The following is a 14,807-nucleotide window of genomic DNA, read 5'->3' as shown; positions in this document are numbered from 1 at the left end:
TGTAACTCAGGGGTGCTCAATACGTCGATCGCGATCGACCAGTCGATCGCAAAGGTAGTATTGGTAGATCGCATGGCATTAAAAAAATAGATGCCAGCCTATCATCCATCCCGTCACTTGATTGATACAGAGAAGCCAGTCAGATGACATCGGATTTTTTTCTGACGCTTAGGTCGCTGCGCATGTGCAAACAGCGGCGCAAAGTGTAGTAAAACTGACAAGCTAGTCAGCGAGTTAACTCCAATTTTTAGCTCTCGGTTTTTTCTAAACCTAAGAAAGGGTTAAAAATGAGTGAGGGAGCTGGACCAAGTAAGAAGACAAAAACGTATCACTTTCATACGGAATGGGAGGAAGACTTTTTTTTCACGATGTCATTTTCGAAGTGCGTTTGCCTCATCTGCCAGGCTGCCATCGCAATGCCAAAGAAGGGAAATGTGGAGCGGCATTTTCGAACTGTTCACGGAAAATACGACACTACATTCCCGCCGAAAAGCGAGCTAAGAAAGAAAAAGGTGAAGGAACTAAAATCCCAGTTGTCCGGACAGCAGTCATTTTTCACACAACAAACTTCAAAAGCGAAAGCCGCCACCGAAGCATCATTCCGGGTGAGTCACATCATCGTTAAAAACAAGAAGTCTTTTCAAGATGGAGAGATGGTAAAAGAGGCATTCGTTGAAGCAGCTGACTCATTGTTCCGAGACTTTAAAAATAAGGCAGAAATAACATCTTCGATCAAAGCTCTCCAGCTGTCAAGAAGTACAGTTACACGGCGCTGTGAAGCCATGGCGGAGGATTTAACCCAGCAACTTTGGAAGGACATCGGAAATTGCCAGTGTTTCTCACTGCAGTTGGACGAATCTACGGACGTGAGTGACACAGCCCAGGTGTGCATTTTCATTCGTATGGTGTTTACTGATATCACTGCAAAAGAAGAGCTATTAACAGTCCTGCCCATGAAAGAACAGACGCGAGGAGAGGACATATTTCAGTCGTTCAAAAACTTTATTGAGAAAACCCAGCTCCCAGTGTACAAATTGGTGTCTATTACCACAGATGGAGCACCCGCAATGGTTGGCCGCTTGAATGGATTTATTGCCAAGTGCAGGCAGGACGATGCTTTCCCGGACTTCCTAAATTACCATTGCATAATCCACCAACAAGCGTTATGCGCTAAAATGCTCAACATGAAGGAGATCATGAATGTTGCAACGAAGATCGCCTGTTCTATTCGCGCCAGATCTCTTCAAAGACGGTTATTTCGTGCACATCTGGAGAAGGCTGACTGCGACCACTCTGAGTTGTTGCTACACACTGACGTGAGGTGGCTTAGTCGAGGGAAATTCCTGCAAAGATTTCGAGAGCTCTGTCCGGAGATTAAGGAGTTTTTCCGTGTAGCTGGACAAGCAGAATACATGCAACTTAATGACGGTCAGTGGCTGTTAGACTTGGCATTTTTAACCGATCTGACAAACATGTTGAATGACCTTAATCTACAGCTGCAAGGAAAAGACAAAACAGTGATCAACATGATCAGCTCAGTTAATGCTTTCAAACGAAAGATGCAACATCTCTCTTTAAAGCTGCAGCGCCATGATTTGATAAACTTTCAAAACCTGGCGTCAGAGCTGGAGATGCAGGGGATGGCCTGTTTGCAACTTGACAGTGCACGCTACACAGAGCAGATTGACAATTGTCTGTCAGAGTTTGACAAACGCTTTCAAGACTTTTCTTTGTCGCTACCTTCATGTGCTATCCTTTTCGGGAAGATGCTGATGTCGATTCACTCGCATCAAAAATTGCAAAACTATTTCACCTGAACTCTTCTGGAGTGGAAGATGAGATTTTGACACTACAAGCCGACATTGAGCTGAAGTCCAGAGATCATGGACAGTTCTGGAACTTACTCACAGAAGTAAAGTACCCCAACATGAGGAAATGTGCTGCCTCTTTGACTGCATTATTCGGCTCCACTTATTTATGTGAGTCATCATTTTCCCACATGAACATCATTAAGTCCAAGTACCGTTCCACCATGACTGATGAACATTTGGAAGTGTGTTTGAGGCTGGCCGTCAGCAGCTACTGTCCGGACTATGCATCCCTGGCTGATTCAATTCAGTGCAAGTCATCAGAGTAAACTCAGGTAATGACAAAAAATTTACATTGTTAATTGTGTTGTGAAATATTGGATATTGCGGTTATGCATGTATATACATTGTAGATATAAAGAATCCTCAATATATTTATAAATAAGTATATGTTTTGGATTTTTGTAGTGGGTAGATCATGTTGACTTGGTCATTTTATAAGTAGCTCACATGCGGAAAAAGTGTGAGCACCCCTGGTGTAACTGTTGTAAAGTCAACATGAATCTGTAATGATTTTTCTTCCAATAAATGAGGACTTTGCTAAAACAAAATACTTTCTCCATGCGTCATTTTTATTGAGTCTCAAACATATTTGGTGTTAAAAAGTGTAATGAAATCTCATGTTTGGTTTCTTGTCACAGGTGGGTGTGTGCTTTCTCCTTCACACATCAGCCAAGGTGGAGAGCCTTACAACAGTTAATGTTCAATATCACAGATATTGTAAATAGTAGCTAGTATCAATGACTGAGCTGACAGGATATCAGGATTCTGATCTGTTCTGTTTTCTGTACTTTTAGTAAATGGTAGGTATGGGGTGAACATTAGGCCCTTTATCTTAAAACCCATTGATTTTAGAAATATTAGAATTCAATAGAATCTGTGGCTTCTGTAAATACCTTGATGCGTGCTCAATCATCCAGGTAAGGAAATCCCAAAAAGTTGATTCTGTTCATCTGGACCTAACGTTTTCAGTAGGACAAAGGTTTTCAGTAGGAAAAACTGCAGCTGGTGTAAATCATGATTTTATAGATATTTCTCACTGGTTAGTTGAGAACATTTTAACTTGTTCTGCTTTCATGTCAACTAGATCTGTGTTACATGATTTTGATTTAACTTCCTGCTCTGGTTGTTTCAGACAAACAACCAAGTTGATCTTTGCACCGATGATTAATTTACTTTCTATTATCAGAAAATTTGTACACATAGTTTATAATTCCAAATGTATCAGAGCAAATACAGCTCAGTTTTAAATATGTTTTGCATGGAATCTGCATTATTTCAGTGAGTATTGAAACCTGATATGTATAAAAATGTTTTAAAATAAGCCAAATTAAACCAATATTACATACAAACAATGACTTACACATCTAATTTAGATCTTTGTGATCATGTAGAGAACATTACTGAGTTTATTAGAGACGCACCCAGTTCACCCAGTGACCACTAAACATACGCTAATGTGTCTTTTAGAGTTCCTGTATCACACCCTGCTACCTCTGATTAATTATCAAGTCAATGCAGACAGTTGGCACCAGGGCCATGAGAGATAAGTGAGGGTAAAGGTGTTTGTGTTAACATGTCTTAATTTGAAGTAACTGCAAAGACACAGAAGTCATATTGTTTGCAGATGATACAAAGTTATTGTGGAAGTAACTTGGAACAACTTCTGAATGAACTAGAAAATCAATTTAAGAAATTGAAGACTTTCTATAGTCGGTTAACACTGAATCTGAGCAAAACAAAACTCATACTATTTGGAAGACGTACAAATTTTGTCATTAATAAACTGATGATAAATAACAGACTTAGAATCATAAAAAAACCCCACTTCAAATGAACCACCAAATCCACTTTTTAGCCTTTTTATTAAATACACCTAAATGTAAAGACTTGGTTGACCTCAGAACTCTACACATAATTTATAAAGAAACACACAAATCTTTGACACATGACATTTAGAACTTGATCATAACAGGACCTGAAAGGAATCTTTATGTTCAGCAAGCTGGTAGTAAGGACTAATGTAACATATCAAGTCTTTGACGTTGATGAATTGATGTAGTTTAAAAAGTCATGAAAGAGAACATCATCAGAGTTTTGGATATAACATTAAGAGATGAATTCATGAAATTGTGTTTTGTTTAATTTTGTTGTTCCAATAGTTGTAAAAAATAATGTACATGAAGAATATTATCTGCCTTGTGTTTGAGAAACTGTAAATAAAATATTAGTTTCACCCATTCAAAACTTTCTACATGTCTCCAAACCTTCTGTCAGAGACTGAATACCCAAATGTTTTAGAGACTTTAGACCTCTATCTTTCCATGTTAACTTGAGCTACAATCCTCTATATTCACAATTAAAGTATGAGACAGTCAATCTAAAGAATCTGGAGCTTCAAAATAGACCTCAAAGATTTTCCCAGGAATACCTCAAATAACAACCCTACCTCAGACTTTGAATACTTAGTTTTAAGAAACCTGAGATGATACAGTGCAAGCTCCTTGCAAGCTCCTTTGAATACAGTGGAAAGTTTCTGCCTCTGTGATTATCTCCCTTAGACTCTAAATGTTGAGGCACCTGTTCATGCAGTGTCAGTTGGAGCAGAGAGGATTGATGTGTGGCTTTTTGTTTTGGGGTTGTTGAGTTTTTGGTTCTCTTGCGTGCTTTGCTTTAGATTTGTTTCTCTTAGTTTTCTTTTATTTATAAAGATTTAAGTTTCTTTCTGTCTCAGTGAGTCACTGTTTTTGGAGAAGGCGGCACACAAGTATTCAGGCTCACTCTCAGCTCCTCAGCAGCCTTTTCATTCTGTTGGGAGAAAACTCTGTAAAAAACCCAGGAGAAATAAAGACACAATGAGACAAAGTTACTTTCTTTGCTAAACGTGTACACGGGTGAGCTGCTGAGAACAACTCACATCGTGAACAGAGGCTTGGCATTTTTTATAGGAAAGACAGTGAGAACAGGATAAGAAAATAATAAACAGATAAAATAAACAACTCCATATGTGGCGCTAGTCTCGTCAGCAGAGAGCTGGGAGAAAGCTGTGAGAGATAAAACAATCTAAAACAATATGTCCCAAAACAATATGTCTTCGCTGGGAAAGTCTAAAAGGATAATTCTAAACTAATCTAACCATAGACAAAGGGCAGAGAAAAGGCATCTTTGTACATTTAAAAGAAGGTAAAGAAACATAGAATCATTTTCCACTAACATTCCCTCCTGTTTTAACTTATTTTAAATGTATACAACAATTGTCTGTGAAGGTTATTTATTAAGTATCTTTAGCAATTTTTTAATGGTCAAAATGTCAACATAGCAGAAATGTAAATCATGTGGCCTAAAGAATAAAACAATAAAAGAATAAAAGAATTAAGGAAGACACAGTAAAAGAAAATACAAAAGTGATAATGAAGGAAAATAATAAAACTAAAACTACAAAAAATAAAAGAAAATAAAAGACTTCCGGGTGTCATGGCGGATTGAGTGGACGCGTTTGGTGGTAGCCCCCTATCAGGAATTTAAAACACCGAAAACTCGTCAACAGACAATTCAATTGAGCAAAACGAATATAATTGGTGAGGAATAAGGCAAAAGGAGGCCAAAATGCCAAGGGGACATGATAAAGCCGCAAAAATAAATACCAATAACGCAACAGGACAAGACTGCACGAGCCCCGATGGCATAATTAGAGATTCGGCTGGCGAATTACTAAAAGCCATCGAATCATTGAAATCAGAAATGAAACAAGATAATGAAAGGCTGAGAGAAGGCATTAACACGCTACAGCGGGAATTGGGCGGTAAGCTCGACAAGATAAAGGAGGACATAAAAACTCTGTCGAAGAGAGTGGGGGAAGCCGAGGATCGAGTGGGAAATATAGAAGATGTGACAATGGAGTTAATTGAAGCGCTCCTCCAAAGCTTGAAAACACAGAAATTTATTCAGAACAAGCTGGTGGACTTGGAGTCAAGATCCCGCAGAAATAATATACGCCTGGTTGGAGTGGAGGAAGGCTCCGAGGGGAGATCTGTCCAAGACTTTGTCTCGGAGCTGCTACAGCACGAGATACCTATACCGGCCGGGCTAGAACTTAAGATCCAGCGGGCCCATCGTATCTCTGTACAGAAACCGCGCCCTGGAGAATTCCCACGTCCGATTCTTATTAATTTCCAGGAATTCACAACGAAAGAACTCATACTTCGAGAAGTTTGGAAAAAGAAGCAAATCCAGGTGAATGGCAAGACGATCTACTTTGATCATGACTATGCATCAGATATTGTTCAAAAGCGCAAACAATACAGAGAAGTTAAGCGGATACTAAAGGAAGCGGGAGTGCGCTTCCAAACTCCCTACACGAGCATTCGGATCCACTGGCAGGACGGAGTCAGAAACTACGGTAATGTACGAGAGGCGGCTATGGAGATGCAGAGGAGGGGATACGATGTCCAGATCCCGGCGGCATCTGAGGAGGACGATGCGCTAAGCAGAAGGTGTCGAGAGTGGAAACGGGCCTCAATCTCCCATCGAGAGCAAATTTCTTCCCCGAGGCAGAGAGTTAAAAAAAAATTGGAGGAATTTCAGAGAAATGCTGATTAGTTCGGGGGATATTTTCCCCCTGTTACTGATCAGAAAATTATAGGCCTCTTAAATTCAAAGTTCTGGAGGAGCAACACCGGATGGAGGTAAATACGTTGGACTATAATTTGGGAACTACTTCTTCAGTTCTCAAATATTTCATAGGGCCCTCCTTTACGGAGGTTTTTTACCCTAGATCTACCAACGGGGTCATGGTGGGAGACAGTTTCTTCCTACTAATTGGGAGTCGCAAGTTTGTGTTTAATTTTTGTTTAATGTCTAGTAATATTGTTTTATTTTATTTTCTTAAACTAGAGGGGATGATCATTGCACACTGTACGAATCATGAGTGGTGTAGGTAAAATAAAAATTATTTCAATCAACATCAATGGTCTGGGGAATCCAGTTAAAAGGAGTAGATTGCTATCTAAATTGAAACGACACAAGGCACAGATTATATTCATTCAAGAAACTCATATGTCAAAAGAAGAACATGAAAAATTTAAAAAGCTTGGCTATGTAAATTCTTTTTATAGCTCATGTAAGAATAGCAGACGAAGAGGAGTTATAATTTTATTAGCTAACACGGTAAATTTCGAAAAGTTAGAGGAAATCTGTGACAAGGAGGGTAGATATGTTGCTGTCAAAGGGAGGATTAATAATGAAGTGGTGTCCCTGATAAATGTGTATGCCCCTCCAGAGGACAACTCAAAATTCTATCAAAAACTATCTGAAAAAATTATAAGCTTTAGTGAAGGGACCTTGATATGTGGGGGCGACTGGAACTGTATATTAAATCATACTAAAGATACTACAAGCAAAAAAAGACGCAAAGATAATAAATCTAAATCTCTTAACTCATTAATAAAGGAAGCGGATCTCTGTGATGTATGGAGAGAATTACACCCTCTGGAGAAGGATTATACCCATTTCTCAGCAGCCCATAAGGTTCACTCTAGGATAGATTTTTTTTTGATAAATAGAAGTGATAAACATAGAGTCACAGAATGCAATATCGGTATAGCCGACTTGTCGGATCACAACGCCATTCATTTGACCATTCACCTACATAATCAGAATAAGAAATTATTATGGAAATTGAACATTGGTATTCTCAATAATGAATCTGAGGTAAAAGAGATCAAAAAAGAAATACAAACCTGTATTGCCCACAATAAGGATGATCAGATAGACCCAACAATAATTTGGGATACTGTGAAAGTAGTAACTCGGGGGTATTTGATATCAAGGACCAGCTACCTCAAAAAAATGAAGAAGCTTACACAGTCCAAATTAGAACAACAATTAAGGGATTTGGAAAAAAAAAAGCATACAGATTTGAGTCCTGATTTGGCCGAAAAAATCAAAAACGTAAGAAAACAACTAAGTGATTTGACTATGGAGGAAATAGAAAAGAAACTGAGATTCACAAAACAAACATTCTATGAGTCTGGCTCCAAAGCAACTAAAGTATTGGCTAAACGGTTAAAATTAATGCAAATAACTAATGCAGTCAACAAGATTAGAGATCCAAATACCAAGGAACTACTATATGAACCAACACAGATAAAAAACACCTTTCAAGAATATTATAAAACATTGTATAGTCAACCGGATCAGAAAAATGGACCAGAAATTGTAGAGTTTTTGGATCAGTTAGACCTCCCTTCAATAGGGACAACTCAAAATGAATTATTAACCAAACCAATTACAAAGGAAGAACTGGATAAGGCAATAAGGAGATTGAAGACGAATAAAAGTCCAGGGAGTGATGGGTACCCCAATGAGTGGTATAAGACTTTCAAAGAGGTTTTGGCCCCTATTTTGATAGATTCTTTTAATTGGACAATAAAACACGCTAAAATTCCACCTTCCTGGAAAGAGGCCATCATCTCAGTCTTACCGAAAGAAGGTAAAAACAAGGAAAACTGTGATTCTTATCGCCCAATCTCCATCTTAAATGTTGATTATAAACTATTTACATCTATAATCACAAGACGCCTAGAGCTGTTCCTTCCTGACCTGGTGGATGAAGACCAGACAGGGTTCATTAAGGGGCGACAGACACAAGACAATATACGACGCACATTGCATATAATTAATGAAGTTAATAGAGAAAAAATCCCAACAGCCTTAGTGAGTTTAGATGCTGAAAAGGCTTTTGACAGAGTCTCTTGGATATTTCTTTTTGCTGTTTTGAAGAGAATGGGCTTTGACAGTATCTTCATCAAGTGTATACAATCCCTGTATCATAGGCCAATGGCTAGAGTTAAAATAAATGGGGACTTGACAGACAGCTTTGAGCTCTTTAGAGGAACTAGGCAAGGTTGCTGCTTGAGTCCAGCTCTTTTTGCTTTGTATATTGAGCCTTTGGCTCAGTATATACGGCAAAGTACAGACTTAAAAGGGGTTTTTGTTTCCAAACTTGAACAACGAATAGGTCTTTTTGCAGATGATATAATTATATATCTACAGGATCCTGATACGACCTTTCCTTGGCTGTTTAAAGCATTAAAATATTTTGGTAAAAACGCAGGATATAAACTAAACATCGTAAAGACTCAAGTACTCTGTCTGAATTATTTCCCCAAAGAATTATTACAAAATGAACTTAAACTAAAATGGGATTCAAATAAGATCAAATACTTAGGTGTCTATTTAACTAGTGATACAAGTACTTTATACGAGGCAAACTATGTGAAGTTTAGTAACACAATCCAAAAAGATCTGATTAAATGGGCTCCGCTTGTCAAGGACCTTAGCTCAAGAATAGAGGTAATAAAAATGAATGTGCTTCCCCGGTTATTGTACCTATTCACCTCATTACCAGTCCAAATAACAGATGCACAGTTTGGTAAATGGGATAAATTAGTTAGTAGATTTATTTGGAAAGGGACAAAGCCAAGAATAAGATTTAAAATACTCCAATCAGGAAAAGAAAAAGGAGGACTTGCCCTCCCGAATTTCAAGGAATATTTCTATGCAGCCCAGCTGAGATATACTGTTTACTGGTGTTCATTAGAATATACTTCAAAATGGAAGCATATAGAGTTAAATTATTGCCTATCATGTCATCCACAAGCAAGATTGGGAGAAGAAACTACCCAGCCCACGAACAAAAATCTCATCACTGAATTTACTATTAAACTCTGGTGGACAATAATGAAGAAATATAGAATTACAGAAGATTGTAAATTGCTGATTTGGCCTGCATACTCTCGAAAATTCCAAAGTGGACAATGGGATAGCACATTTTTAAGATGGGTCAATAAAGGAATTACAGCAATGTGTACATTAATAGATGGGACAACATTTAAATCTTTTGAGAATCTACAGAAACAATTCGGATTGGATAAATCAGATTTATTTAGGTACTTTCAATTAAGACACTTTTACAATACAGAAATTAGAAAGAAGCTCTCGAGAGAAAGAAATCGTATAATAGGAACAATAACAGGTGCATATAAAAATCTTCCATCAGGAATTCTGTCGAAATTATATGATGGCCTACAAAATTCGAATAGGAATGAAACATTATATATTAAACAAAAGTGGGAATCGGAACTACAAATTGAGTTGTCAGAGGATGATTGGCGATCCTTATGTCTCACACAGCATAACTCCACTAGCTCTAGACGATGGAGAGAATATGGCTGGAAAAATGTGATTAGGTTTTTTATTACTCCGTATATCAAAAGCAAGCAGTTGAAAACACCCCAACAATGCTGGAGATTATGTGGAGACTGGAACGCCAATCACTCACATGTGTTTTGGAAATGTAAATATATTAAATCATATTGGGAAAGAATCGCGGCAACAATGACGAAGGTGCTGGGGTATGAAGTACTGTGTGAGGCACGAGTAATGTACTTTGGAATATGGGAAAATGTAAAAAAGGAGGACTGGTATTTGTTTAAGATTATGTTGTTGTCAAGCAAAAAGGTGATAACAAAGAATTGGCTGAAAAGCGATCCTTTAAAACTGGAAGACTGGATGGACGTAATCGAGGACATATATACAATGGAAAAAATGACTTACACTCTGAGACTGAAATCTGACAAACACCGAAAACAGTGGACAAAATGGATAACTTATAAGTCTCAGTCAGCCTTATAGGGCGGGACCTCTCGTGGTTTTTTTTTTTTTTTTTTTTTTTTTTTTGTGTGTTTGTTGTTGTGTTATTATTATTATTGTCTTGTCCGTATGTAATACAAAGGAAAAAGTACAAAATAAAGAGTTAAAAAAAAAAAAAAAGAAAATAAAAGAATAAGAAAACCTTATGTTGTACCTGTATAAACTACTAATGTGTTAATCAGTGCATGATCACTTGACAAGTCATTTTTAATCACCACGTCATTTATTAGCAGCTATTACAAGTTCCTCTAACAGAATTTCAACGGGATGCTGTTCTTCTTGAGGCACGGCAACATAAGCAGTCATTGTAGTTGTTATCATCTTTGAAATCATTACTCTTAGACATGGCAACACACACAACACTAATATTAGCAGTGCTACCATGATGAAACCTAGAAAGACAAACGGCTTCGCTGCAGCAGCCAACCACGAGCCGCCAAATAGCCAGTCCAGCCAGCCTTGTGATGTGGCTGCTCCAGATGTGTGGTCAGCGACATATTTCTGCAGAATGGTCAAATTCTGCAAAGCTTCATAAATGTCTCCTCCAGCTTCGTATCCATCAGGGATAAACGTGCAACATGTCTCCCCGATCAGCTTACAAACTCCTCCTTGTGATGCTGTTAGCAGGTCCAGTGTCAGTCTGTTCTGCAGCACCATCGTTCTGATGGCCTTCTGTTCTCCTGCTAAGGCCGTTCCCAGGGTCTTAGTTAAGTTGATGTGTCATAGCAGAGCATATCGGTTGATTTCCACGTGATTCCCGCACCTCGGCAACTCCAATGCCGGGGATCAAGCTCTGTAAGAATTTCACTCCTCCTCCCCAGATGCGAAACTCTCCCGGCACTCCAGTGTCCACTGTAATGCCGAAAGAATTGGGTGAGGCGATGTCCAATTCACGTCTCTGTCGGCTGCTTGGGTGATGTGCAACACTTTGCATGAAGAAGACGTGATCTGATAATTGCACCAGGGCGCACAGACCCCCCCAACCTTCAGGGAGTGACAGATAAGCCTTATTGCCACATAGGAAGTACCAGTCAGCCAAAACTCTGGTTCCTCTACTGCTGGGTGCACATCCTGTCTGGTACTGAGTCTTTGTTTGTAGTGGCATTCGGTAGCTGTAGTCGGAGCGACAGTTGAGGCTCATCAGCGTCGTGTTACTGGCACAGGTTGTGTTGGTTGAACAGGCCATACACTTCCTCTCATTCCTCGGTGGGCAGAAAGTGTATATGTATTTACATAGGTGAGTAGGCAGCTCCCCCACTGCCCGCGATCCATTGTTCATCACACATACTGGCAGTTGTGATGCGTTCAGTTTGTTCAGTAGAATTACATCAGGCAGTGGGTCTGAGACTTGGGGCCAGGTCAGTAGGTAGGTCTGTCCGGAACAGTTCACATTTGTGGGTGATGATGACCTCCAGGTTGCTTTTGCTGGGATGCTGTAGTTGGCCTTGGACCAAAGAGTACCGTAGCCTGGGTGTGTTGCCAGGCCCAACAGGCACCAACTGCGATCTTCAGGTATGCTGTATGGCCACAGGCCAGACGTCTGTGAGGATAGGGGCATATGGGTACATGCATAGCAGTCAGTTTTATTATTCAAGTGAGCTGTAGTGTTCATAAACTGCCACCAGAAGTTAGTGGCGAAGCCATGGGGAAACTTGGTGTACTTTCCTTTGTCATACAGTGTCTGCCTTTTCTTCATATAGCGTGACTTGTTGTCCCTCACGGAAGCAAAGATGAGGAGCCCGGCCAGGGTCAGGGCCGCTGCAGTTATTAGGAGCCACCACCTCATGACAACAGGACACACCCTCCTGTCGTGAGTAGACCCCCCGGCCAGAAAGGCTGTTCCCTCCACCGGGCGAGATCACAACAATTGGGCGAGCCTGTGTCGACTGAGTTTAGATGGCTTCACTTACTCGCCTGCAGTGACTCTGATGGATCCAGGATGGTCGTTCCGCAATTTTGCAAGCGGTGGGCGTGGTGAGGAGAACCTGATGTGGTCCCTCCCACCTGGGTGCGCTCCAGTTTTTTCTTTGGAGCACCTTTATCAGAACCCAGTCACCGGGCTGTAATCTGCAAGACACTGGAGAAACATCATCAGGTTGTTGATTATGTACAATGATCTCCTTGTTTTCTAACAGCTTAGACATCCATTCTGCTAATGTGTTTTCTCTGATTGATTTGTCTATTGGTTGACTGGTGATGGGCAGTGGGAACGGCCTACCATGAATGATTTCAAATGGAGTTAGTTTATGGGAGCCTTGCGTTAAGCGCATCCACATTTTCACTAAACCCAAACATTCAGGCCACGGCCTTCCTGTTTCTGCCATGCATTTACTGAGCCTTTGTTTTATAGCGCCGTTAGTTCTCTCTACAAGGCCTGCGCTCTGAGGGTGATACGCACAATGGTGTTTTATGCTGAAACCGAGTGCTTCAGAGACCTTAGTGATGACATCATTTACAAAATGAGTGCCGTTGTCTGATCGTATCAAAGCTAGGATGCCATATGTGGGTATGAAGTGATTGCACAGGCACTTTGCTACTGAAATTGCATCTGCCTTTTTCACTGGATAGTTTTCCGGCCATTTTGAGAACACATCTATAACCACTAGGGCGTATTTCGACCCTTGACATTCGCTTAGCTCAATAAAATCCATATGAATTGTGTGAAAAGGGTGAGGTTTTTGACACGTCATGCACGTTCTGACAAATTGTTTTGCTGAAGTTTCAAAATTTACAGTGTAGAAATGAGAGTTGACAATACAGGTCATTCCCCCCGATGACAAATGCGTACAGCCATGAGTCACTAATGCCGCCATCTTGTGGAGAGATTTTGGCAACACTGGCTTGCCATAACACATCATTAAGTCGTTTGTCAGAACTGCACCGTGTTTTAGCCATTTTGTCTGTTCGGCTGTGCTTGCTGCTTTTTGTTCATTTTGCAACACATCCAGTGGAATCTGATGTGTGTTTACTGCCATCAATGTGATGTTTGTCATTTGTGCCGCCTGTTTTGCTGCTCTGTCAGCAAAGTTGTTGCCTGTAGTAATGAGTCAGTAGGCGTTGTAAGAGGTTGGCATACTGAACCGGTTTTCCAGTTGATGTAATCATTCCTCTGTTTTGCCAAATTTTTTGCAAAATGATGCACAGCAGAGAAAACATACTGGCTGTCTGTATGTATATTTATTAGTTTGTCTTTGTGTATTTCACATGCGCGAATCACAGCTATCAGCTCAGCGCTCTGTGCAGAATATGAAGAAGAAAGTGGTTTTGCTTCTATTATCCTACTATCTGTGGTTACTGCGTAACCTACACAATTTCGGCCTGTGCTGTAAGGTCAAATGCTGTTCTCCTAGCTTCCACACTTGCTGATCATAAGGTGGATCTGGGCCTGGAGTTTGTTTAAATCTCAGAATGTTGTGATACTCGGTTGGTTTCTGGAAAGTGGATGTGGCGGGTGTGTGTTGATGGGCCACATCGTGTAGTGCTTTTAGCTCTGGTGGGGTGTCATTTAGCATGCACTCAGCAGTTAATTGTTGTACAGTTGTGTGGCCTGCAGCTGACATTTTATCTGCTGTCTCTGCGTGGCTGTCTACAGCCTTGGTGTTTGTGACCTTGCTTGCCTCTCTGTTCCTGATAGCCACCTGCAAATGAGTCTCTTAGTCTATTGTCAACACGTCAGCCTTATTTTTAAGTTATAGAATGCTTCTTCTTTTTTCTCTTCTCTATAGATGCAATACTACATTTTCACTTAAGGCATTTTTAGATAATTTCTAGTTTTTCAAACAATTCATGCATCTCACACATTTCAAACTTTGAAGTTAGGGTTGTTTCCCATTTATACACACATATATATATATATATATTTAAACTTTGCATTGCTCACAGCTCATAGCTCACAGCTCTAAACCTAGGCATTTTTCAATCATATGCCTAATCACTATGTGTCATTGTGATTCTCAAGTATTGTCACAAGTTCGTTTAAATTCGTTTCCAAAACCAACAAAATAATCAAACAAAAACAAAAAACATACACGTGTCAGGACACAAAAGAAAAAGAAAAATGCTGCCACCCGAACAAGGCAGAAGTCTGCACATGTTGGCTTTTAATAGCATGCAGCTTCTGCTCTAAAAGAAACAAATAAATAAAAAGAAAAGAAAATGTGTAACATGCTCATCAGCTTAGCAGTGTCTACATATTTAATTCAGCTTCTCAATCCTGTAGTTTTAGCT

General features: G+C 39.8%; 1 protein-coding gene and 1 pseudogene across 1 annotated transcript; one reads left to right on the top strand and one right to left on the bottom strand.

Moving 5' to 3' along the window:
* Positions 1 to 368: 368 nt before the first annotated feature.
* LOC146701051 (general transcription factor II-I repeat domain-containing protein 2-like) lies at positions 369 to 1,817 on the top strand. Its single transcript, XM_085469281.1, has one exon. The coding sequence runs from the start codon at positions 369 to 371 to the stop codon at positions 1,815 to 1,817; it is 1,449 nt and encodes a 482-aa protein (XP_085325407.1).
* Positions 1,818 to 10,712: 8,895 nt separating this feature from the next.
* LOC146701050 (uncharacterized) lies at positions 10,713 to 12,897 on the bottom strand (annotated as a pseudogene).
* Between the last annotated feature and the right edge of the window lie 1,910 nt (positions 12,898 to 14,807).

This window comes from Copadichromis virginalis, linkage group LG9 (genome assembly GCF_057382275.1).
Source record: "Copadichromis virginalis isolate Kocher_CV1m ecotype Utaka linkage group LG9, C_Virginalis_male_GT1.1, whole genome shotgun sequence".
NCBI classification, from domain to species: domain Eukaryota; kingdom Metazoa; phylum Chordata; class Actinopteri; order Cichliformes; family Cichlidae; genus Copadichromis; species Copadichromis virginalis.
This window is presented reverse-complemented; position numbering and strand designations above follow the sequence as displayed.